Consider the following 27,012-nt stretch of genomic DNA (forward strand, 5'->3'; position numbering starts at 1 on the left):
TAGCCCACCTCATATAACCTGCTTAAGACTAAATAATGGATGAGGGGGTTAAGACCAAAGAGTAAGCTGTTCTGCCAGGCTTAGCTCACCTTGGAGGGACTAGGTCAGGGATAGTCAACTGTTAAGTTGTGGGTGAACATATCAGAGGACACAGCGATTCTTCAAGCAGCTCTTGTTTATTCACAGGCCCAGAACTGAACTGAACTGAAGGGTTCAGCCAGCCTGCTTATATAGAGCTCCACTACAATGCAACAGTAACAACTTTCTATAACTATCCAATCACTGAACGTCACTTTCAATTCCTTATTTGCATATGTAGACCTGAGTGAAAACTATCTACAGTACCCCCTGCTGGCCCAGGGTGAGAACTTCAGTACCTAACATCAACCTGGTCCCTACCACCCACTAGTGGGCATTTCAGGATTCCAGGTGGGTGGCAGAGGGTTCCATGCCCCATGTTACTGCAGCACTAGTGGGCGGTAAGGAAATTTGAAAAATGCATTAGTGGGCGGTAGGTATAAAAAGCTTGACTACCACTGGACTAGGTAATCAAGCATTTGTTTTCCTTCAGTCTATCTGAGAAGCTCAGTGTGTGAGGAGGGCTAAGCTGGTTGCTCCAAGTTCAGACCACATAACTCTAACAAGCCTCTCTTGAGCTCCTGTTCCAATAACATAGGCGCTTACAACACTTTGGAACTAAGCCAAGTTTTGCTGCCTGTGCAAGCTTTTCTGGATGCTGCATGGAAAAGCACATTTCAATGAGTTACGTAGCTGAATATATACAGTGGTACCTCAGAAGTTGAACGGCTCCATTGCCTAAAGTTTGGGCTCCTGAATGACAAAAACATGGAAGTAAGTGTTCTGGTTTTTGAATGTTCCTCAGAAGCCAAACGTCCAATGTGGCTTCTGCTGTCTGCAAGTACCAATCAGAAGCTGCACTTTGGAAGTCGAACAAAGTCAAACGTCCTTACAGAACAGATTACGTTCGACTTCTGAGGTACCACTGTATGTATATTAAATCTTTGCTGTGGTTCTCTCACCAAAGAGTACTTGCACCCAACTTGCATCATGGCATCCAGGAATTTTCCTTCTTATACAGCAGTACCTCGGTTTTTGAACCTCTCTGTTGACAAACGTTTTGGTTTTCAAACGCCGTAAACCCGGAAGTAAATGCTTCCATTTTTGAACACGCCTTCGAAGTCAAGCAGCTTTTGCTGAGTTATTTTTCTCAATTTTCTCTATTAAAATTGGCAGACTGCCCTTTGCGCCTTGGTTTTCGAACGTTTTGGAACTCGAACGGTCTCCCAGAACCCATTACGTTTGAAAACTGAGGTACGACTGTATATCTATTTTTTCCCTTGCCATCAAAACATTCCTGATAGACTTCAGGCAGTACCTACCAGGCATTCCTGAATTCCAGTCAGTGAACAGAACATTGTCTCTATTGATCCATTTGAATGTCCCTTGTTGCTGTACATCTGAAAGGCCAATCCAGAAATATTTTTCAGAACGAAGCCCAACTAGACTAGTCAGGAAGGCCTGTTCATATCTGTAGGGAAGAAGAAGAGAAGAATAGTAGTTTGGATTTGATACCCAGCTTTATCACTACCCTAAGGAGTCTCAAAGCGGCTAACAATGTCCTTTTCCCTTCCTCCCCCACAACAAACACTCTTTGAGGTGAGTGAGGCTGAGAGACTTCAGAGAAGTGTGACTAGCCAAGGTCACCCAGCAGCTGAGGAGCGGGGATGCGAACCTGGTTCACCAGATTACGAGTCCACTGCTCTTAACCACTACACCACACTGGAATGATGTGTAATTGATGCATTCAAATGATTATTAATTTCCTACATTTTAAAACAGGCTAGCTCTCGTCCAGTCAAAATGCACATTTTGGAATGACAAGAGATAGCTCACAGTGAAAAAATGGAAAATCTTAAGCCTACAGGTCCACTATCACAAAGCAATACATCTGCATGTTGCATTTATCAGCACAATTCAGACTACAAGTCTTTCACAAGTACAAAACAAAAACTACAATGGCATCCAGAGAAAGAAACTGTGAAACAGAAGAATCTCAGCCCAGACTGCACATTAGGCCACAAGTGGCCACATACAGCATAGCATTAAGGATCTTAGAAGGAATTCTAGAAAACATTCACTCACTTTAGACAGAAAAACACAGACTGAGACAACGATTAAAACTGTCGGAAAGACTGCAAGATCCATGTAGCCTGGAGAAGAGGAGGTTAAGGGGTGATATGATAGCCATGTTCAAATATATAAAAAGATGTCATATAGAGGAGGGAGAAAGGTTGTTTTCTGCTGCTCCAGAAAAGCTACAAGAAAGAAGATTCCACCTAAACATTAGGAAGAACTTCCTGACAGTGAGAGCTGTTTGACAGTGGAATTTGCTGCCATGGAGTGTGATGGAGTCTCCTTCTTTGGAGGTCTTTAAGCAGAGGCTTGACAACCATATGTCAGGAGTGCTCTGATGGTGTTTCCTGCTTGGCAGGGGGTTGGACTCAATGGCCCTTGTGGTCTATTCCAACTCTATGATTGTATGATTCTATGTAGTGCAGATGTTTCAGGAAAGTGAGGCAAGCCACAGATTGCAAATCAGATAGGAAATTCACAAGAAATGAGAGGAGCCGCTCATTCAAGAAAGTAGCTTAGTCGCATGCTGCAGGTCAAATCTTAATATTTGTTATGTGGCCAAAGAATGTAACATCTTAAAATAAAGGCATTGCACCTTTCATTCACAGAAACAGAAAAAAGTTGTTAGTCCTATTCAGAGTAAAGTAGACCCACTGAAATTAATGAGCATGGATAACATATGCCAATTAATTTCAGAAGGTTTACTCTGAGTAAACCTTAGTTGGAAACAGCGCATAGTCACAGGAAAGTCACTTTTCTCTCTCTTTCATGCCCAACAAGGGGGAGAATAGACTAAAACATGCCCTCTGAACAACAAACCCATGGGCTTCCTTTTACCTGTTCTCCACAGAAGCCAGTGATCCCTTATTTGTTTCACAGAATGTATTTGCTTCTGAAAACGTTGCAGATGTTTGGCTAATTAAGTAACAATAGGAACCATGCCTTTTCCAGCCCTGTTCATATAGAAGAACCAACAACCACATGTTACTACAGTATTACAAGTTTGGAGACGTGTTTTTGGTAGTAATGTTGCTGAAACTTTACTGAAACAGAAATCCCCATCCAGCGCTAGGTACCATAGAAATTGTACTCTTGAAAGCAGAATGTGTCAGAATTCAGTTATAAAATAAGATTTCCCTGGATTCCTAGATCGAGATTTTGGGGCGTAATACAAACAGAGGTTTAAAAAAAGAAAACATGCAGCAAAGTAATGTGTGGAAATGCAGCCTATTAGACCTTTAAAATATCCCCCTTTTAAATCGTTTGCAAAGCTTCCCTTTCTTTCCCATTTAGCATAGAAAAGACCATACTGTTAGGTTAGTTTATCATTGTTATTGGTGCATTTAACTGATCTTTCTGTTCTTTCGGAATTTTTGGTAAATTATTCTGCCTTAAATAGTCCTCCATTTTTTCTAAATCCTCTTTTCCAGCTTTATATAAGTCTCTATAAAATTTTTTTTTCTAATTTCTTTTGGGTTATCTATTAATTTCTCCTCTACTTTTATCTTATTGATTATATTTTGGTCTTGTTTTTTTCCAATTGCCATGCCAAAAGCTTTCCTGGTTTATTTGCAAATTCAATTTTTGTTTGTTTTATATATTTTATTTTCCATTCTACTACTTAATTAATTAATGTTGAAAATTGGGTTCGCAGCATCTTAATATTTTGTTTTATCAATGTATTTCCAGGTTTCTTAGTTAACTCTTTTTCATTTTTAATGAAAAATTCCTTCCAGTAGCACCTTAAAGACCAACTAAGTTAGTTCTTGGTATGAGCTTTCGTGTGCATGCACACTTCTTCAGATACACTGAAATTGAAGAAGTGTGCATGCACACGAAAGCTCATACCAAGAACTAACTTAGTTGGTCTTTAAGGTGCTACTGGAAGGAATTTTTTATTTTGACTATGGCAGACCAACACGGCTACCTATCATTTTTAATGAGTTCGTCAAGTATCTTTTTTTTCTCCCTTAACTTTCTCTGAAACGTATTGTGTTGTATAAAGAAACCTTTCATTACTGCTTTACTAGTCTCCCACACCATATTTATATCAGTTTCCTTATTCAAAATAACCTTTTATAGTTTTTTGGGCTTTTTGTAGAATCATTTGATTATCTAATAGGCCTTCATTCAATTTCCATCTAAATGTTGAATTCCCTTCACTTCTCAAATCCAATAATATTGCATTATGATCTGAGAGAGTCCTTGGCAATATCTTCACGTTCCCCACTCTTATTGTCAGTTCACTGGAGTCTATTCTTCCGGCAGATTGATTTGGCTCAGAGAAAAAAGTGTGCTGTCTTTCTAATCGATAGTTGAATCTCCAAATGTCTATTAGGTTCAAGCTTTCCATCAACTTAAAAAAAGCCATTGGGAATTTCCCTTCTTTTGAGTATTCCTTTTCCTTATTGTTCTGCCCATTTCAAGGGAAACCACCCCATTCATATCCCCCATTACCATTATTTTCTGATCCATATAATCAAATAATTTTTCCTCCAAAGATTTGTAAAATTCCGATTTCCTCTCATTTGGGGCATATATCCCCACAATTATTTATTTATTTTGCCTTGCAACTTTAACTGTACAGCTATCACTCTTCCCTCCTCTTCCATGAAGATCTGCTGTGGGTCATATTTGTTTTTTATATACAGTACTCCTCTTTTCTTAATTTTCTCCGATGTTAAAAATTCTCTTCCTAATCTTTTATTTATCAACCTTCTTTCATTTGTTAAACTACTGTACAGTTTACTTTAAACTTACTTTCTTGCAATTTGGATCAACATTTTCAGGTTCTTCAGGAAGAAATCCCAATGGTTCTCTTTTACAGATGAAGCCAAGTTCCTCTTCACAGAAATAATCTGCCCAATATCCACTCTGGAAATGGAAAAATAAAGAAATAAACATTTCAGTGAAGAAGTATACACTTCCTCATTTTCTTGATGCTTGATGTCTTTTGTGTTGATACAAAGCTTTCTATTGCATTATCTTGTCCTTAAAAAGCATTGACTAGTTGTACTATATCTAGCTGTGAGGTGCCTTGAGCCCCTATCAGGGAAAAGGGTAGGATATATTAATATTAATATTAATATTAATATTAATATTAATATTAATATTAAATTCTGAAAACATTGCATTGGAGCGTAACCACCAATGAGTGGAAGTTTATCCAGCCACATGTTTGGCTTCTGATATTTCAACAAGCAATTCCCACCTAAGTACTGGCACAATCATATCTGTGAAACGCTTCCTCTTTTAAAAACAAAAATCAAAAGAATAAAGGTGACATTCTCAAGAAGATGGTTCTACATGTAGCAGAAGAGAAACAGCGCTGATTGTGACTAACATGAGATGGAATGGAAATTGCTGCCTCCTTGTAACATACAATTAGCTCTCAACAAGAGCAGTTGGTATGGGGAAGGGTGTCATGTGGAGATGCTCATGTGGAGATGCCCTCCTGACACCAGCACTGCCGCTTACTGGGACAGTAGGACAGACTGGGGGTTGTGAAGGTGCACCAGGTGCACCACTATACACACAGGTCCTGCTATCAGAACGCTCATTATCCACAAATTTTGTTATCGGAAATGAAGAATTAGTACCCGGACCTCACTATGCCCACCGTAGATTCACAAACCAAGCAGCCAAAATCTTCTCCCTCCTTACTTGTTTGTGCATTTCTGGTCGGTGGCAACCGCTTTAGGGCAGAAACCATGCAGGGAGGGAGAGAGATCGGACAAATCAGTTTTCTTCCTTTGGATCTCTTTTCCTGGTTGGCTGCAGCCATTTCAGGAAGAAACCATGGAGGGAGGAGGGAGAGTGATTGGACAGATTAAAAATGTTCCCATAAGAAATACAGTGGTACCTCGGGTTAAGTACTTAATTCGTTCCGGAGGTCCGTTCTTAACCTGAAACTGTTCTTAACCTGAAGCACCACTTTAGCTAATGGGGCCTCCTGCTGCCGCTGCGCCACCAGAGCACTATTTCTGTTCTCATCCTGAAGCAAAGTTCTTAACCCGAGGTAATATTTCTGGGTTAGTGGAGTCTGTAACCTGAAGCGTATGTAACCTGAAGTGTATGTAACCCGAGGTACCACTGTAAAGTAAATTGTCAACTTGTTATGTGAATGCTCGCCTAACAAACAAATTCCTGGGAACGCATTGTGTTCAGAAAGCAGGACCTGGATGTATTTGATCTTTCACACAAAACTGAATCGAAGGAAATACATCTTTGTTAGGGTTTCCGTGTTTTTTACCTCCCCATTCATAATGACACAGGCACTTTGCTCATCATTTGTGTGTGCGGGTTTTCCTTTCTGCCACTTGGTGAGTCTCACTGTAGAACCATCACTCCATTCATAATACTTGGGAATCTTCTGGTCATTCAGTCCTATCCAGAGAAGATCTGTTGACTCTAAAAAAACAAATGCATCTTGTTTAGTTGCTCACAGACTTTAATTGCAATAAACCCAGGTGTTTCACAGGATCCTATTATTATTAAATTTGTATACCGCTAGGGATGATGGAAGTTGTAGTCCAGAAACAGCTAGAGACCTAGGTTTGGTGAAGTCTGTAATAGTGCCATATCTCACATTTGGGTCTCATGTTCAATACAGCAGATTGGTGCTTTTTCTCCCCAGGGTGGGAGACTCAGTAACATTCCCTTCTTGCACGTGGTAACAAAAACAAAAAACTAAAACTCTCTCTCTTAATCTCACATATTTAGCAGATACGAGAAGAACCAAACTTTCTAGATATACTCACGGTAGCCAAGCTGAGATATGACAAAGCTGTATTCTTCAATGCTGTGAATACTTATTAAATCTCCATCTTCTTCTCTGCAGGACCATAATGCATTCTTCCATGTTTTAAGGTCTCTTTTAAGTCGGTAACAGTGACCTGCAAATGCAGCCCAGCCATCTGGACATTTAATTGGTTTCAAGCCATCTAAAAAGAGATCAAATTTAAGATAGCATGACTGGAGGATTTTTTTAAGAAGAAAGTGTGTTATGCTATTAGGATGTCATAGTCTCAATTCCTTAATTTATGTATATAAAAAATATCAGAGGCAAATCTGATAATTAATATTAATAAGACTGAGTAGCCAGTTCTTTACCATGAGGATATTATTGTCAATAGGATTACCAACAATATTGTATTCAGATACATTTATTTCACCTATGGGAATGTGGGATTGCTGTGTAATGGCAACAACAGATGGGAATGCTACCTGTTAAGTTTAATAATACAGTTGATAAGTTATTCTTAGCTAATGACAATATATCCTCTGGCATCTCAGTCCAATTGTCAGGGACTGGGCAGAGGAGGAACAGTGGAGACTGCTTCCCCAGCCTGACCCTTCTAGAGAAGAAGACAGTTCAGAATTACAACAGGGGTTTGAGGGAGGCCGCAGCTCAGAGGCAGATGAGGGGGAAAGTTGGGAAATAATGGGAGAGGAGGAGGAGGCAGAGCCGGAGCAGCAGCTGGCTGATACGTTGTCACTAGAAAGCATTCCAGACCCACCATCTACCAGAACCCAGTAAACCTTAAATACAGGAGAGCAAAGAGCTCGAAGACAAATGGCCCTAAACAGCTACCGTAGGGGTGGTGGTGCTGTTGACGAATGAGGAAGTGGGAGTGAGGGGGTGTGTGGAGATTTACTTGGGACAACGTCATTATTCCAAGAGGCTGCATTCCCAAGCCTCTCTCTGTGAATATTGAATGAAAAAGCAGACGGTAAGGACTTTTTCTTGTCTTATCCGTTCCTGGCAACCTGCCGTGGGGGTTGGTTCCTCTGCTGCCTGACATCAGTAAAGTGTTCTATATTGCATATACTGCTACAAACAGCAAAACCTCCACTGCTAGAGATAAGATTTTTAAAAATGTAATATTGCCATTGGCAAACTCCACAACTTATGACATAATGAAATATATGTGACCTTCATTAGCATCCTACCTGAAGGAATAAAAGAAACATCTAATGAAGAGTTTTCTTTCTTGCAAATGTATCCAAGTTTCTGATGACACTTATCATTCTCCCAATTGCCATTCTTAGACAGCATTGATCCACATATTTTTTCTGTTTCTGGGGATGGGCTCCCTTTAAGAAAGAGTGAGAGAAACACTCATTATCTGTGCCCTGTGTTAACATAGCAACACTGTATTTATCATTCATTTGGAGGCTCTGCATTTTTAGGAGCTCTGCTAAAAAGTAGCTCGTAATGTTTTAAATATAAATGCATGTTATTTGTTTTCCTGTTTGCAGAAGTATTTATATCTCAAGAGAAAATAGTATTCTTGGAATATCTATACAAGAAACTACAGGGACAAAACACTAAAACACGGGAGAAATAATATATATTACGATTCAGATAGAATATATATATTACGATTCACTCACCTGGAGCCCAGTTTAAATATCTGAAAGGACGATCACCAACCCACTGCCATCCACTCTCAGCATCAAAGCTGATCAGACCAATCCAGTAGGCAGCAGTCATACTATTTATTAATCCTATTCAATGAAAAGAAAATCAGTTGTCTGGTATTATGTAGCTATGGGATCCGTAGTTATGAAGCTGGGTGGGAAGGAAGCAAAATTAAACAACAACAAAAGTCGCTTCTAGGGTGGCAGCTTTTATTCCAGTATAGCTAAATATTAAGCAGAAATTAATATGATGAAACATTTCATCTAGTATACAGATGCTATGTTTTATTAGATTTAATCAATTCATTTCTGCTTCTACTGTTGTCAAAGACACAGAGGACCTGCTAGGAGATCTGGTAACCATGAATGCAAAGAATAATCTGCAGTGGGATCATTTGAAATGGATGACATTCAAATTAATTCTTCTGGGAGTAAGGGTACTTATTATATTATGTTTATGAAATTGCTCCCTATAGTTGAGACAATATTGATTATGTAGCAAAATATTATTAGAACTGATCACTTCTTTAGGTGTGCTTTATTGTATTCTACCTGTCAGGTACGCTTGTTCATGTAAACTGGTGATGCTCAGTAATTCTGCATTCTGTTGCCGGCAACTTTTTCTTGCTTGGTACCATGTTAGAGCTGAGCGGGAATTGATCTGGTAGAGATTCCCTGTCCAATGGTTTTTGGTCCAGAAGAATTCATCATCTGAAAGCATTGTTAACACTAGTGTCAAATTATAAAATCACAAATGGCAAAGCTAAATCTGCAAGTGAGATAAACCTGATTAATCAAGATACCACTTTTCCAGAGGATACCCAAATCATATAGAGCAGCACCCTGGGCCTCCCCCCATAATAATGTGGCTTCCGAAGCCCCATTTGCAATATTCAAGCATTAGGTGGTGATATCTTCAGGCGCAGCAACTTAACCACATCAATTTCTATTTACGCTTCCTGGAACCCTGTGTGCAAAGAGGACTTCAGGTTTCAGGTTAGTTTACATGAGTTGGCTTTATCCCTGTAGACATTCACACCTAATGCATGGATGTATATACAACTCTACCCCACCCACTGCATGAGTCACCACTGGCCAGATCCCAAAACAGGAAGGACCAGACACACTCATCTTTAACACACCATCACACACAGAGACCATTGTTCCACATAGAAACAAAGGCATATATTTCATTTTAGTAGCTCTACTCAAATTGTAGCTTCTGGTTCCCTCTGTGCTTTGGTCTTCTTACCTAAGAGAAAGGATCTGCAGCTGCATGGTTCATACAGCATCAAAACTCTTTCAGCTGTTCCCCACTGAACAGCTGAGGGTTGGGAGAAGACCAAGGGACAAATGGAACCTGGCTGCCCCGCTTCTGCTCTAGACCTTGATTTTGTCTTGAACTGAACTACATCATCATCTCAATCCCTTTCAAGTTAAGAAGTGCAGACCTGATCCTGTATGGAGCTCTGGCATTCTTGATATTTATTTTACTCTCACTCTTAGGGGAAAGTTCCCCCCACCCTCATCTTCTGCTTATGTTGCACAATCAGTAAAACAGAGGCAATAATGACTATTTCCCTTTCTCTGTGTAGGAGGAACATTCCTCTAAGCAGCTCATACATGATGGCAAAGTAAGGGCCGGGCTTATTCTTATATGTTGTACTCCCCATGATTTTTTTAAAAAATTAAAACTGTATATTATAAATAAACAAACTCGGTTTTACCTTTTACTGGACAATGTCCGCTTAAAGAGTCTTTAGTCACCTCTGTGCAACTGCCTTCCATCTTTTAAAAATTAAAGCTAAGAGTCAAGGGCCCCAGCTGACTCCCCAAAATCTGACCTCTTCTCTGTTGGCAGCCGTGCAGTAATCCCATGAAAACAATACAAAGAAGGTCAATGTGCAGGTAAACTACAAGCCCTGCCTTACACCTATTCAATGTGTCAAATGCCAAGGTGTAAGTGCATCCTGAAAATTGCAGGTATGCAACTGAAAAAAAATGCAAAAGCCTATTTGCAAGGGACAGAAGTCTGCCAAGACATTTCTCCCTCTGCTTTGATCTTCTTGCAGCAGGGGAAAGACCTGCAATTGCACACTTTGGAGAATATCAAAATCCTTTTCCATCTAAGCTGCTCCCCACTGAACAGCTGATTGGCTCCAAGGAGATGAGAGGGCCAGAGGAAAACTGGCTGTACCCTGCATACAGCAGTTTGCCACCTCTACTGTGGACCTTGCTTTTGGCTTGATGTCTGTTCCTTTCAATTGAAGAAGTGTGAGCCTGATCCTGCAAGGGGACCCTGACATTACTGACAATTCATTTTGTTCTGATTCACAGGAGAAAGATCCCTCTCCCCATTTTCTTCTTAAGTTGCACAACCTGTAGAACAGATGCAATAACGACTAGTTCCCTTTTCTCTTTGTTAGGAGGGACATTCCTCTAAGCAACAAATGCACAATGGCAAAGGCTCAAACAAACCCTTTTTGTTTACCTTTCACTGGACAATATCCGGTTAAAGAGTCTCTATCCACATCTGCAGTTGTTCCGCACCAAAGTCGCCCATGTTCATCATTGTCTCTTATGCACTGAGCATACAATTCATTCCGATACTTGAATGGAAACATACAGGGGGCTCCAAAAGAATTGCCTTCTAAGGTATACAGAGCTAAAAGAAAATTGAATAGATGCAATGATGAAATAATTTGTCATGAGATAAGAACAGAAGTAGATAAGCAGAAGAGATGAAGACAAAGTCCTCAATACAGAATGCCAGATATACTCAGATGCATATGTTGACTTTCTGTGTGGACAGGCTTCCCCGTTGACATTAACTGGGTTTTGAACATTCATTCTGTTGCATGAATGCACATGTGCAACTTCCCTTTTAATTGAAGTGGATCATCAGTCCCTGGTGTCCCCAGGAAAGGTTGGGAAAGACTTCTGAATGAAACCCTGGAGAGCTGCTGACAATACAATGTGGATGAGCCAAAGTTTTGACATGGTACAAAGTAGCTTGCTGTCTTCCTAAGACTTTTTGAAGTAGGCTGCATGGTATGCACACTTAAACTCTGGTGCCCATCATGAAATTTCTACACAGGAGTAGAGTTGCGAAATAAACAGAAAGCTACCAACCACCCAGTGTTGGTAAATCTGGCCCCTTGTTGCAATGCAAAGGAAGTGAAAGCATTTCCTGCTCAGGCAATTGGAACTAGTGGAACCAATGAAACAAATGGAACTAATAGAAATTGAATTGATACTGTTGGGCTATATTTCTATCCTTGCATGTCCCCCCACCCCGGTAATTCTTACAGTTTTAAAACATCATTTAAACATCTATTGGAAAGGGTGCATATGTCTACTGAGGAAGGAGAGATTCAGCAATTTTTGATTTTAAAAAATCATCATAAGATTTTAGTATGAATTTCTCCTAATACACATATTTTTATATGCAGTTTTGACTAATGCACTTTTTTTTTTGCAATTTCCCTTACATAATGCATTTTGTATGTTATTTCCACAAATATATTCTTTTTTTAATGCACTTTCCTATTAGATCCCTTTTTGCGAATACTCAGAGAACAATATTGAAAAAATTTAGATAACTGCGGATTTTGAAGGGTAGCTGTGTTTCAGTTTTCGTATTGCTTTTCAAAAGTTCAGATGTGCTGGATTCAGCTTTAAATGCAAACTGAATAGAATTTCACACACACACAATCGCTACCCTTGAACCTCCAGGTCTACAGCCCAGAGACCCCAGTCCTGGTAGCAGCATTTTGTGTTTCAAGTGTTGGGCCCTCCAAGACCAAAAAATAAAGCCATCCACTTCTAATATGACATGAAAGCTTTCTTAGTACAGTACTTGAATTTGGCTGGATGCAGATTATCACTACAGTGGTACCTCGGGTTACATATGCTTCAGGTTACAGACTCTGCTAACCCAGAAATAGTACCTCGGGTTAAGAACTTTGCTTCAGGATGAGAACAGAAATCGTGCTCTGGCAGCGCGGCGGCAGCAGGAGGCCCAATTAGCTAAAGTGGTGCTTCAGGTTAAGAACAGTTTCAGGTTAAGAACAGACCTCCGGAACGAATTAAGTACTTAACCCGAGGTACCACTGTACTTTGTTAAAGGAAAGAGTAAGATGCTAGTGTGTGTGTGTGTGTGTGTGTGTGTGTGTGTGTGTGTGTGTTAGAGAGATATAGAAAGAGATGGTCAGAGAGATAAAGAGGCTGGGCTGAGACATTTATGTCATAACCATGACAGAAACAAACAGGGCTAAACAGCTGCTCTCCCTTTGCTCTGGTCCTGATGAAAACTGGACTCCCATGACTGCTACAAGATGGGTTTTCTTTGGATATGTTTTGAAGTTATGTGGTTAGCCCCATGTCTATGTCAGCCTTGACCATCTGATCATCTAGAGAAAGAGGAATTTGAATTTTACCTTCATAGGCCTTAGAGCACAGGCTGTCTTTTGTTCCATAGATCTTCCAGGTACTCTTGCTGGTGGCTACTTTAGAAAGTATAAGATGACTTTTTTGGCCACCTTCGGGATTTAAAAACAAATCCCCCTGTTCGAGTGCAAGGAGGCTCTCATTTCTGCATTCCCATTTCTGAAGTTCACTCGTCTCATTACAGGGGGAGAGGGTGAGTGCAACCAGGTTTGACTTGGAAGGCACTGCCAGGCATAACTTCACTGCCATGTTCAAAATCTGGTCGTCGGAAACCCACTTGAAATGTTGCCACTCATTATCCTCATCGCAGTTGTCCAGGATGATGGAACGAGATTTCTGAGGTTGTATACAAAGCTTGAGGTTTTCATTTTGTATCAGAAAGCTGTCACTATCTGCAAAATCAAGAGAGGAAGAATAAGAAACTAGGGAGGAAGTTCCACATACTTTCCAATATCTCAACCACTGGTAGAATGGTAATACCAGGATTCAGAATAAGAGGCAGTAATATTGAAAGAGAAAAGGGAGAAATGCCTTTCATGTTAATACTGTACTTTATTTTCATGATCCAGTACAGTGCCTTATTCAGTGGTCAATAACCTATTCCATTTATAAGTCACTAATTTTGATTCTTTGTGGCAGATATAGTTTGCAGCTTATTTTATTCTAAATACTATGCTATTGTTGTTGGCAAGGGACGCGGGTGGCGCTGTGGGTTAAACCACAGAGCCTAGGACTTGCCGATCAGAAGGTCAGCGGTTCAAATCCCCGCGATGGGGTGAGCTCCCGTTGCTCGGTCCCTGCTCCTGCCCACCTAGCAGTTCAAAAGCACGTCAAAGTGCAAGTAGATAAATAGGTACCGCTCTGGCGGGAAGGTAAATGGCATTTCCGTGCACTGCTCTGGTTCTCCAGAAGCGGCTTAGTCATGCTGGCCACATGACCCAGAAGCTGTTTGCTGGCTTCCTCAGCCAATAAAGCGAGATGAGCGCCGCAATCCCAGAGTTGGCCACGACTGGACCTAATGGTCAGGGGTCCCTTTACCTTTACTTATTGTTGTTGGCATCTATTTTTAAGCGACATTTCATTTTCATGGTGAGGTTTTTTTTTATAAAAAAAAATATTTATAAATAAAACTTCTAAAAACCCTCAACCATGCCAACAGAAATATTTTTATGTTATATTTCTTTAATGTGTTTGAAGGACAAAGTAGGCATGTGTGAGATCTGAAATTGGTTCCCTTAACATCTTTCTATTTTGTTAAAACCACAGTGCTGGGGCCAACCTGGTGTGCAGATAGGGAAGAGTGAGTTGATCCTTTCCCTCTCTGATGCCAATTCCATCCGAAACCCCAACAATTTAACTGTGCAGGGAAAAACATATGACCCTTGTATTGTGCCATATATTTTCATTTAGGTAAAGGTGACCAATGTTTTGGGTCATCTGCTTTTAAAAAAAGAAAACATATGGTGAACAACTGATATATTATTGCTTTAGTTAATTAAAAGAATTTCTGTACCACCTTTTTGCTTGAAACTAATCTAGAGGTGAATTACAAATACAGACAACAGCAACCCTAAAAGCAATATAATACAAAAACAAAGCATGATTAATCCTTGATTCATTAAAACTGGTATCAACAGTAAGGAGTATGAATTGAGCAATTGGTTATCTAACATATCTAGAAAATAAAACTATGTAGGTTAATAGACCATCATCTACATGATTAAAGAACTCCAGCCACTTCAAAAAATGATTCTTCTATTGAAGTATAGCTAACAATATGGTGATTTCCCTTCCTGAGAAAGAGGCTCCAAAGGGCTGTAACCAGTGTTGTCCTTCACACTGAAGGAAAGCTCATTGATCCAGTGGAGCCCTCCATTAGCCGAATGGGGAGGACCCCAACACTCTTGGGGGATCTTTGGCACATGGGGGTGGGAGGGAGATACAAGGGGAGTGAGAAATGGCAAACATTGTCACTTTCCCTATTTCATTGATGGAAGGTTCCACTAGATCAAATAGCTTTGTGTCAGTGCAAATCATACCCTTGATATATAAACCAGATGCTTTTTTATGATGTAAATGCAGGTGTTGGATATATTGCTTGTGTAATATTGTTAGATCAAAAAATATTCATCTTATATTTACAATTTATTTCTGTATCGTGCAAAAATAAGTAACAGGGAAAAGACTAACTTCTATATAGGGAAAGAAGTAAATTCTTTATTTCAACAATAGAACACAAATAAATAAATTGTATTCAAAACTATGTTAGCCATTGATTTATTGTAATAACTTCCACACCTTTTTTATGGTTATAAACAATAAAAATGTTAAACCAATTAACCTTGAATCTAACATTTCATGTATTTAACTTCCTAGCTGCACAACATTAACTTTCTGAAGATGATTTAAATTTCACCAGATAAAATTATGTGAAAGATGCAGCTCCACTTATTGCTAAGGTAACAATGGTGATGGAAGTGAAGAAGAGCTTACCTGATACCTGAAAAGCCGGCTGGATGAGGAGCAAGAGATTTAGGAGCCAAAGGGAAGACATTGGCCACAACCAAACCTATCACACCACTTCCATGGAAATAAGACAAATCAGAGTTTGCTGCTTTTCAAGAACTTCATAAATGAGTCAGGCAGAATGAAATTTTCACTTCTGTGTTTGACATGAAATTCACTGTAGTAGTACAAACGGATTGCAATGTGTGTGTGCTGACACAGACACACACACTCACAGATTTTTGCTAACCCATCAGCTTCCACAGAAAAGATCTATTTTTGCATATCATCTGTGGGATATTTAGATTCATTTCTCATCACTTAGGCTGGTACTTAGGCTCTCTCTTACACACACACACACACACACACACACACACACACACACACTTTTGCTAACCAGCTTCCATGGAAAAGATCTATTTCTGCAGAAAACCCATGAGTTATTTAGTTATTTCATAGAATCATAGAATCATAGAGTTGGAAGAGACCACAAGGGCCATCAAGTCTAACCCCCTGCCAAGCAGGAAACACCATCAGAGCACTCCTGACATATGGTTGTCAAGCCTCTGCTTAAAGACCTCCAAAGAAGGAGACTCCACCACACTCCTTGGCAGCAAATTCCACTGTCGAACAGCTCTTACTGTCAGGAAGTTCTTCCTAATGTTTAGGTGGAATCTTCTTTCTTGTAGTTTGGATCCATTGCTCCGTGTCCCCTTCTCTGGAGCAGCAGAAAACAACCTTTCTCCCTCCTCTATATGACATCCTTTTATATATTTGAACATGGCTATCATATCACCCCTTAACCTCCTCTTCTCCAGGCTAAACATGCCCAGCTCCCTTAGCCGTTCCTCATAAGGCATCATTTCCAGGACTTTGACCATTTTGGTTGCCCTCCTCTGGACACGTTCCAGTTTGTCAGTGTCCTTCTTGAATTGTGACACAACTCCACAAGGTAACAAAACAAGGTAACAGTACATAGTGCTAAGGAAGGATGTACAGAGGAGATCCTCATTGATAACTATGCTGCTTTTAAGCCATGGCCAAGCTCTGAGAGCTGCTAGCTGGAGGTCTGATTCTGGCCTCAGGAAATGAAGATCAAAAGGACCAGAGGCAGATCAAAAGGCTATCAATCGTCACTAGCCATAATGGCTATGCTCTGCCTCCACAGTTGGAGGCAATAATGTTCTGAACACTATGTTAAGTATAATTGTTTGATTGATGTTGAAATGGAGAATGTCTGTGTGTATTGCTGAAAAGGTTTAACATGGGGAAATTCCACTAGAGTATTCTAAGTGCTCTCTGAGCTCCTAAATGAGTTGGATCCTTGATTGAGAGGGAGCAACTGTGTGGCTACAGTGAAGACCTTACAGTGATTGTAGACAATGTTCATGTGTTTACTGGAGTCCTTTCAATTTTGTGTCAGTGATGTAAATCAGCTTATACAGTGGTACCTCTGGTTACGTACTTAATTCGTTCCAGAGGTCCGTTGTTAACCTGAAACTGTTCTTAACCTGAAGCATCGCTTTAGCTAATGGGGCCTCCCGCTGCTGCCGTAAAATTTCTGTTCTCATCCTGAAGCAAAGTTCTTAACCTGAGGTACTATTTCTGGGTTAGTGGAGTCTGTAACCTGAAGTGTAGGTAACCTGAAGCTTATATAACCCAAGGTACCACTGTATATGGAAAATCCTTGCATTTCAATTCAGATAAAAACACTGTTAATGGTTCATATTAAATAATTATATTGTTCCAGTGCTCACTTCCTCCTGTAGAGGAAACACTGTGAAAGGAGACTGTCAGGGAGTGGACTGAGGAGGAATAATGGGAGCCCCCTACTTTTCTGAACCTTTCCAAGGGCAGAAGTATTGATTTAGAACAGTGGTTTGTAGAAGGGCATAGTCCAGAGTGGAAAAGCTGGGAAATATTGGGTGAGGAGCAGCTAGAAGAGAAAACACCAGGAGAGAGAGACAGCTGGTAGATTCAGGGTCCTTGGAAAGCATTCCTGACTCCTCCTTTGCCTAAGACTAGATGGGCTCTGAGAATGATAGAACAGAAAGCACGACGGCAACAAGATCAGATTACCCGACATAGGAATGACGAAGATTAATGGGGACAGAGGGAAAACCTTTACTGGGAACAACACATTTTTTTAGCATGCTATGCCTTCCTTTGTATCTTGCTGTGATTATTAAAGAACTTATCTGGTAAGAACGCTCCTTTCTTTTGATCTGCTTAATTACTGCCCCCGGGGGAGGGATCTGATTCCAAGAAGCCTGCCAGAGAAGTAATCTAGTCTTGATCCATAACAGGAGTGGGGAACATTTTTCAGACTGAGAGCCATATTCTGTTCTAGGAGACTTTCAAAGGACCACATACCAGTGGGTGGAGCAGCAAATGTTAATTTCACACTTCAATTATACATTCTAGACAGGCAAAATACTCATGGGGGAGGGGGTACAAAACAGGGCCAGTGGCTGGGAAGTGTGTGTGGCTGGGGGGTCACTTAGGCGTTCTGGAGGACCACAGTCCCTAGGCCTGAGATTCCCCATCCCTATAGTCTTGGTTGTCAGATGCAGTGGCGTAGCGTGGGTTGTCAGCACCCGGGGCAAGGCAAGTAATTTGCGCCCCCTAACCTGTGGATTTGCGCCCCCTAACCCTAACCCCCAGATGTTGCGCCCGGTGCGGCCGGCCCCCCCTGCACCCCCCACGCTACGCCACTGGTCAGATGTAAGCCAAGCAAGTTGAAGTGTTTTTTTTTTTTATAAAATTTTTATTGGTTTTACAGATTTTTTAAAAAACAAACAAACACTTAAAAAGACAAACATACACGTATAGTTTCAAACATATTTTCATAAACCTCTTTTCTTGGACTTCCCCATACCCCCCCTTTCTGCATCCCAATGACCATAATCTTGTAGCAACTCCCAATTGTTACTTTCCAACCTCTGTCATCTTAGTCCTCTTTGTGTTCTGACCTTATATCCCTGTACCCCTTTGTTTCTGAAAACCACAACATTTTAACATTCATTAAGTTTATAGTAGTCCTTAAGATAACTTTTAAATTTTCTCCATTCTTCTTCCACCGTCTCTTTTCGTTGATCACGGATTCTGCCTGTCATCTCGGCCAATGTCATATAGTCCATCACTTTCATCTGCCATTCTTCCAGAGTGGGTAGATCTTGTGTCTTCCAATACTTTGTGATGAGTATTCTTGCTGCTGTTGTAGCGTACATGAAAAAAGTTCTATCCTTCTTTGTCACCAATTGGCCGACAATGCCCAAGAGAAAGGCCTCTGGTTTTTTAGGAAAAGTACATTTAAGTACCTTTTTCATTTCATTATAGATCATTTCCCAGAAGGCCTTAATCTTCGGGCATGTCCACCAAAGGTGGTAGAAGGTACCTTCAGTCTCTTTACACTTCCAACATTTGTTATCGGGCAAATGATAGATTTTTGCCAGCTTGACTGGGGTCATGTACCACCTATAAACCATTTTCATAATGTTTTCCTTTAAGGCATTACATGCCGTAAATTTAATGCTGGTGTTCCATAACCATTCCCAGTCAGCTGACATAATGTTATGTCCAACATCCTGTGCCCACTTAATCATAACCGATTTAACTGTTTCATCCTGTGTACTCCATTTCAGCAACAAGTTATACATTCTAGATAAATTCTTAGTATTGGGTTCTAACAGTTCGGTTTCTAGTTTTGATTTTTCTACCTGGAAACCAATTTTCCTGTCCTGTTTGTAAAATTCCATTATTTGACGATATTGAAACCAATTTTGTACTTTATGTTTCAATTTCTCATGACTTTGTAGTTTGAACTTATCTCCATCCTGTTCTAAAATTTCCCAATACTTCGGCCATCCGACCTCCATATTGAGTTTCTTCACTGCTTTAGCCTCCACTGGTGACACCCATCTAGGGGTTTTATTTTCCAATAGATCTTTATATCTTATCCAAACATTAAACAATGCTTTTCTGACAATGTGATTTTTAAAGGCACTGTTAACTTTGTCATACCATAGATATGCATGCCAACCAAAAGCATTATTAAAACCTTCCAGATCCAAAATGTCTGTGTTCTCGAGGAGCATCCATTCTTTCAGCCAGCAGAAAGCTGCTGCCTCATAGTACAATTTTAAGTCCGGCAGGGCAAAACCCCCTCTTTCTTTAGCATCTGTCAATATTTTAAATTTAATTCTGGGCTTTTTGCCCTGCCAGACAAATTTCGAAATGTCTTTCTGCCACCTCTTGAAGCATTCCATCTTGTCAAGAATCTGCAAGGTCTGAAACAGAAATAGCATTCTAGGCAGTACATTCATTTTAATCACTGCGATTCGGCCTAACATTGACAATTTCAAATTTGACCATATTTCTAGATCTTTTTTAATTTCTGACCAACATTTTTCATAATTGTCCTTATACAAATTCACATTTTTAGATGTTAAGTAAACCCCTAGGTATTTCACCTTCTTGACCACTGTCAAACCTATCTCCTCTTGGAATTTCTCCTTTTCCATATCTGTTAAGTTTTTCCCTAAAACTTTAGTTTTTTGCTTGTTCAACTTAAATCCAGCTACCTGGCCAAACTGTTGTATTATTTCTAAAACCTTTTTCATACTAGTGATTGGTTCTTGCAAAGTCAATACTAGGTCATCTGCAAACGCTCTTAACTTGTAATGTTTAGCTCCGACCTGCACTCCTTTAACCTGCTGGTCATTTCTTATCATGTTCAGCAACACCTCCAGAACTGAAATAAAAAGTAATGGGGAAATTGGGCACCCCTGTCGTGTTCCTTTTTCTATCTTAAGTTCCTCAGTCACTACATTGTTTACAATCAGTTTAGCTTTTTGTTCGGAATATATTGCAGCCATACCATTCTCAAAACCTTGGCCTACCCCCATCCCATGAAGATTCTTCATCATAAAACTCCAAGAAATATTATCAAAGGCTTTCTCCGCGTCCACAAAGATCAGTACTGCTTTAGTGTTTATATTCACCTCTAACTTTTCCAAAATGTCTATTACATTCCTTACATTGTCTGCTAGGTGTCTTTTAGGGAGAAAGCCTGCTTGGTCCTTATGAATCTTCTCCGTCAACACTCTTTTAAATCTTTTTGCCAAAATGTCTGCAAAAATTTTGTAATCCACGTTAAGCAATGATATTGGGCGGTAGTTCTTAAGTTGGGTCTTTTCAGTCTCTGACTTTGGTATGAGTGAAATATATGCTTCTTTCCACGATTCAGGTGCCCTTTTTCCCTCAAGGATCTCGTTACAGACTTCTCTTAGTGGTTGAGTTAGCCATTCCTTCAGCAATTTGTAATATCTGGAAGTCAGTCCATCTGGTCCTGGAGATTTACCCAATTGCATATTCTGAATGGCAGCCTCTATCTCTTGTTCTGAAATTCTCTGGTTCAGATCCATCTTACTTTGATGAGAGATGTTTTGTAGTCCACAAGCAAGTTGAAGTGTTGGCTGGGAATAACGTCTCTTGTCATGGACTTCCATCATAAGCAGATAGCCAACAACAGCCCTTTGAGGCCCAGAAGTTTCCTCATGACTGGGAAAGGGAGAGAAACACCACCCTCTTTGTTTTTAGTCCCCCCCCTGTTGCTATGGACAAGGGTTGTGTGCTGGGCCTGGGGGTAACCTGAGTAAAGCGGTCCTGGTCTGGTCCTGAATCCAAGGGTTCCATGAGGAGTGAGTCCGACAGGGCCAAGGCAGGACACGAGGCAGGAAACCAGGCAAGGCCAGGCACAGGATGACAGACAGGTTCTGGCAAACAGCAACGTTGCTCGCACAACCTGGGGCAAGGTCCAGCAGCCTTTTATCTCTGTCAGGGTAACGGCTGGTCCTGATCACCTCCTTGTCTCGCCTGAAGGCGAGCACTCCTCCTGCGAGTACTCAGGTCTCTCCTTCTCCCAGACCTCTCAGTCTCTGCAGCTCGGGAGATGTTGGCAGGTTACTAGACTCAGAGGCCGCCTCAGCCTCTCCTGACCCAACTGGTAGTGGGGCAGCTGTGATTGCCCAGCTGGAGGCAACAAGGTAATCCCCGCATCTGGAGCCAGGGCAGGCTCAGGCCCCCGACTCGGCCCAGCTGGTGCTTGTTGCAGGGGAACCTGTGCCGACTGGGGCTCTTCAGAATCAGGCCCCAGGCTAGGTGCAGCTGCTGCCTGAGGCAAAGGATCCGGTGCGGACTGAGACTCCTCTGGCTCCGAGCCCAAACCCGAGTCCCAGGCCATCACAGGTTGGATGGTTCTTGCTGTGGGTGCTTGTTGTTAAGTTGCTCAAAAGTCACAGAGTGAGAATCTGTTGGCACAGTGTGTAAGAGAGACAATGTATGTGAGACCCCATTTTATTCCTATGGTCATTAACTCATGATATTGTTATGATTTAAGTGAGTTTAAAAGGCTAAACTGCACATTCTCACCATATTATTTCCCTCCCCCCACCAGGGTTTACAAAATGCTTTGTAGTAGTAGTAGTAGTAGTAGTAGTAGTAGTAGCATTAGTAGTTTTGCTATAAGATGTCAGGAATGTAGAAGCAACTGTAAAGAATGGAATGGTGGGAGAAAGGTTTATTCTGTGCTTCACAACGGAAGTAATCCAAATAACCATCTGAATGGAAGATCCTGGAAAATCATTAAGGTCAGTGTCTAAAACGACCAAGCTCTTGCCCCACTGCCTCTCTGTATTCCACATACAGAGGCCAACTGGAATGGCAGTCAAATCTTCCTCCAACACTGGCAATGAAACAGCAGCTTGCACTGTGCCTGACACAACAGGCTAGTTTAGTGAGGCCGGGACAGGCCATGTAGCACACACAGCTCTGTCTTCCACTAAGGGACAATGGTCATGGGGCTTAGGATGCAGAGGCAGATGTTTGATGCGACTGCCCCTGAACAACTGTCACCTTAGTTTAATGGTGGAGCTGGCTCTGATCCCAATGTCTACTTCACATTACAGGAAATACAGACATTGGAGTGTGGTGAACAACTGTGTAGCAAATTCCCCTTCCTATGAAAAGAGCCCTGCTTGGTTAGACCAAGGGCCTATTTAGTCCTATTTGTATAGTGGCCAACTAGATCCTGTGAGAAGCCTACAAGGGGGATGCATTTGCAGTGGTCCTCAGCAGCTCTTAATCAGACACATACACTTTCTGATACTACAGGTAATATCATCATCATGGCTTCTCATTGACCACCTTCTCCTCCATCGATAGCACCCTCTGTAGCATCTGATTCAGCACACTTTGTGTTCTCTTGGCAGCATGAAGCAGTATGGTTTTTTTTTTGTTTGTTTTTCGTCTTCACCAGCAACAACCAATGTGCATTTCTAGAGAAGGAAATAACACCAGGAAGCAAATAAAGAGCAACATGTTCAAAGGAGATTGGGGGACATGGGGCAGCTGTTCTGTTTGGTAAGCACTGCTTGGTTCCTTCCTCAATCACATCTGGAAAATGTGGATCAACCGCAAAGTATAATGAGTTCAAAAGAATTGAGAAGTGAAAGTCATCTGCGATGTTATGAAGTTTCCTAAATATTTTTTAGAAGTGGTCAAATGATTCCCCCCCCCATTCAAATTGCTGAGTTGGTGCCTGGTTAGCCCATTACCAGATAATTCAGAAGAATTTATAAAAGAATGTTTGTATGCAGCCCCAAACCATGAAGAAATGTGGCTCTCTGGGAAAGATGGTTCGTCACCCATGAGATGCAGGACTGTTCTGTAAAATTGTTGTGCATACTGATGCTTCACATAGTTAGTAGTTATGTATTCATTAACTTTGTAGATGTTCGTCATTTCCAGACAAGACTTAAAGAAAGACCCACAAAGAGTCCACTGCAGTAACCCAATCTTGAAGACTAGCAGACCCTCCAAGTGTCCCTATTTTCCACAGACGTCCCTGATTTAGAGAAGCTGTCCTGGTTTCTGATTTGATCCCAGAATGTCCTGCTTTTCCTTAGGATGTCCCTATTTTCATTGGAGACATGTTGGAGGGTATGGAGTTATTGGACCCCTGAGCTGTCTGAAGGCAATCCTGTATAGGGAAGGGTCCCCCCCTAATGTTTAATGTTTTATTATGTTGTGCATACTGATGCTTCACATAGTTAGTAGAAAGAAGATTCCACCTAAACATTAGGAAGAACTTCCTGACAGTAAGAGCTGTTCGACAGTGGAATTTGCTGCCAAGGAGTGTGGTGGAGTCTCCTTCTTTGGAGGTCTTTAAGCAGAGGCTTGACAACCATATGCCAGGAGTGCTCTGATGGTGTTTCCTGCTTGGTAGGGGGTTGGACTCGATGGCCCTTGTGGTCTATTCCAACTCTATGATTCTATGATTCTATTCTATGATTCTATGTTTTTATATATGTTGGAAGTGGCTCAGAGTGGCTTTGACAACCCAGTAAGATGTGTGGGGTATAAATAGTAAAATTATCATTATGGAATGAGGTGTCCCTATTTTCATTGGAGAAATGTTGGAGGATATGAACTAGTAAGGCAAAGTTATTCTAGCACAGGAACAGTTGCAGCTGTTGTAGTAGCTGAGGGTCATAAAAGGAGCTCATAGCAATGGATGCCCTAAGAATCTATTGAGAAGTTACTGCTCTTCTCAAACATTTCTGTGTGTATTACCAGCAACATCCTGCTGCTTAGAAAAATTGTGCTATTTGGTGCTATTAAAACTACATTCTTTGACACAAATATATATCTTGAGATATGTAGTTTAATGTTTTTAAATAATCCAAGGTGCTTGAAAGGAGTGTAAGCAACAGAAAATAATGCAGCCAGTTCCATCAGGTAATCAGCAATATAACTTATAACGAGGTCTAAACAAGAGGATCATAATCAGAAAGCGATTGGTGGACATTGAACCCTCCCTCCTGTTAACTTCTTTCCCATATGGCTGGGCAGATTGTGATCAACACCAGCAGTAGCAATACCTGGAAAAGTGTACTACTAGATTTGGCAACTACCACACAATCAGACCAGTTCAACCAGGAATCAGATTTGTATTTTCAGAGCAGCATGGAACCCTGATAACATAGAAGCAGCTTTCACCCCATTGCTGTGATTGTGAATCAAGCCTAGACCTGTGCAGATAACTGGGGTGAATGGAGTCTACCTTTTTATTATTTATTATTTAGCAAGAATCACTTCCCCGTCAGTGTCTGATGCCAACAATGGAAGCTTATAACCAGAAAGAACCTTTAGGTTGCAATCGCCTACACATTTAAGGCCTGTTAAAATCGATGAGACTTACTTCTCAGGAGCTGTTTAAAACAGCTGCCCTGGCAGCCAGTTCATTTCTGGGCCGAATTCAAAGTGCTCATGCCCCAAATATCTCAAAGACCACCTCCTTCCATACAGACCCACTTTGCTGCTGAAATCGGCAGAGAACAGCTCTTGGTAGTTCCTCCATCCTCAGAGGCTCAGGGGAGAAGGTAGCCAGGAGAAGGCACTCTCTGACAGCCGCTAAACTGTGGAACTCCTTCCCCACAGAGGTGCACATGGCACCTTCATTATATTGCTTCTGGAGGATGCTGAAGACACACCACTTCCCCCTGGCTTTTGACCTTTGAGTTATTTTTGAGGGCCCACCTCATTTTAATAATTGTTAGTTGTTTTCAGTTGTTTTCAATATTGTGTTTAAGTGCTGTAACCCTCCCTGGTACCTCTGCTAGCTCTGCTCCCACTCTTGCCTTCATATTACAAAATACACAGACTTTGTGGTGGGCAGGGGGAGTAACTGTGAATCAAGTTTCTCCCACCCATAAGAGCCCTGCTTGATCAACCAAAGGCCCATTTAGCATTCTATTCTCAGGGTGGCCCTCCAGTGCTTCTGATGGGGATCTCACAAGCAAGACATGAGTCCAACAGTCTTCTTTCACTTGTGGTGAGTGGTCAGAGGGATTCTGCCTACAGTAATGGAAGTAACATAGCCATCATGACTAGATGCCACTGAAAACTTCCTTCTCCTTTGACAGCCTCTCCACCCCACCCAGTAGCATCTAATTCATTGCACTTTGAGAGCCAGTGTGGTGTAGTGGTTAAGAGCGGTAGTCTCGTAATCTGGGGAACCGGGTTCGCGTCTACGCTCCTCCACATGCAGCTGCTGGGTGACCTTGGGCCAGTCACGCTTCTTTGAAGTCTCTCAGCCCCACTCACCTCACAGAGTGTTTGTTGTGGGGGAGGAAGGGAAAGGAGAATGTTAGCTGCTTTGAGACTCCTTTGGGTAGTGATAAAGTGGGATATCAAATCCAAACTCTTCTTCTTCTTCTCCTGGCCTCATTATGCTGAGAGCAGCAGCCAATGTGAGTTTCTGGGTTAAGGGAGCAAAGAAATATTTCTTTATCACACTGAAGGAAACAAAGAAAAGCGTAGAGCTTTAAGCCCTAATCAGAAAGGCATCCAAACAAGTAAAATGGCTGAGGCACAATCCAGATGGAAACAAACTGCATATACAAGGAATTGTTTTGCATGCAGCTGCTCTTTCTGAATCAGCACCTTGGCTGCACATATGGAGTCTTTTGTGAATCCTGACAAGTCCGCTCACCCCTTTTGGTGCGGCAGCGTTGCAGGATGGCAGAGGTTCCACAAGGGACGGAACCATGGCTTCAGTGCCCTTCCTATCAGGAGCCGGATCCTGGCCTGCACCCTGGCGAATGGGGATGCAGGCTGGGATGTGGGCTGTGCCAGAGGGTGGAGCTGACAGAGTGTGGAGGCTCCACTGGGTCCGCCCCTTGGCCATTTAAGCAACCTGCACTGTTTTTTCCTTCATCGGGTTTCCCCACCCACCCTTGGTTTAGGCTCATAGTCAAGAATTTTGCTGAGGCTACGGTGGTTGCTGTTCTTTACAGGGCCAGGTAGGAATTTGTCCACTGGGCAAAGTGCCTCTGACCCGATGGTTTTGCCTGCCTCATAGCAACCGTCACAACTGGACTTGGGCATTGGGGAAATCCGTGGTCTTGGATGGAGGGGAAGTTGTAGTCTCCGCCTGCCCCTCCCCTCCAAAAGCTGGGGGAGCCTTTTAAAGGGATCTAGGGGGAATGGTCATGTCCACATGCCCAGGGAGGGCCAGGGCCAAAGGCACTCCCCCAAACGGCAGTCCCTGCGGGGGTCACCCTATTTGATGCAGGTCTTAGGAACCCTCATCTGGATTGACCTAGGTGTCACTTCCAGCGGGCAGGCCAGAAGGATTTTGAATGCCCCATGCCCAAGCCAAACCTCTTTCATCTGCATTCAGTAAAGTTGTGGCCTGTTTTCATCCAAACTAGTCTTATTGGTCTCTTATTTATCTGAGTTGGGGATTGGGGAGCACGATGCTTGGACCTGCAACTGGCTCTTCAGAAAAGAGTGGAGGAGGAAGAAAGTAGGTTCACCATCCTTGGCCCTTTTCTCCCCTACCTGATGAGTGGGTTCTTAGCTTTCTTAAAGGGCTTTATGTGTGAATGATTCACTGTTTTGTGGCAAAACTGAAGG

General features: G+C 41.6%; 1 protein-coding gene across 3 annotated transcripts in view; it reads right to left on the reverse strand.

Moving 5' to 3' along the window:
- LOC310689629 (macrophage mannose receptor 1-like) overlaps positions 1–15,708 on the reverse strand; it is a 158,629-nt gene extending 142,921 nt beyond the window's left edge. Inside the window, exons 1-11 of one of the 3 annotated variants that reach the window (XM_083467373.1) lie at positions 15,520–15,708; positions 13,017–13,418; positions 11,069–11,242; positions 9,130–9,288; positions 8,551–8,664; positions 8,107–8,250; positions 6,915–7,097; positions 6,407–6,564; positions 4,915–5,028; positions 2,992–3,107; positions 1,401–1,549 (exon numbers count right to left, since the gene is read on the reverse strand). In XM_083467373.1, coding sequence (XP_083323499.1) covers positions 1,401–1,549; positions 2,992–3,107; positions 4,915–5,028; positions 6,407–6,564; positions 6,915–7,097; positions 8,107–8,250; positions 8,551–8,664; positions 9,130–9,288; positions 11,069–11,242; positions 13,017–13,418; positions 15,520–15,580 — 1,774 coding nt within the window. In that variant the 5' untranslated portion in view covers positions 15,581–15,708. The remainder of the gene's footprint in view (positions 1–1,400; positions 1,550–2,991; positions 3,108–4,914; positions 5,029–6,406; positions 6,565–6,914; positions 7,098–8,106; positions 8,251–8,550; positions 8,665–9,129; positions 9,289–11,068; positions 11,243–13,016; positions 13,419–15,519) is intronic. The other 2 variants (XM_083467372.1, XM_083467370.1) reach the window with 2 other exon arrangements.
- Positions 15,709–27,012: the final 11,304 nt, after the last annotated feature.

This window comes from Podarcis liolepis, assembly GCF_965112155.1.
Source record: "Podarcis liolepis genome assembly, chromosome: 12".
In the NCBI taxonomy this organism is placed as follows: Eukaryota; Metazoa; Chordata; class Lepidosauria; order Squamata; family Lacertidae; genus Podarcis; species Podarcis liolepis.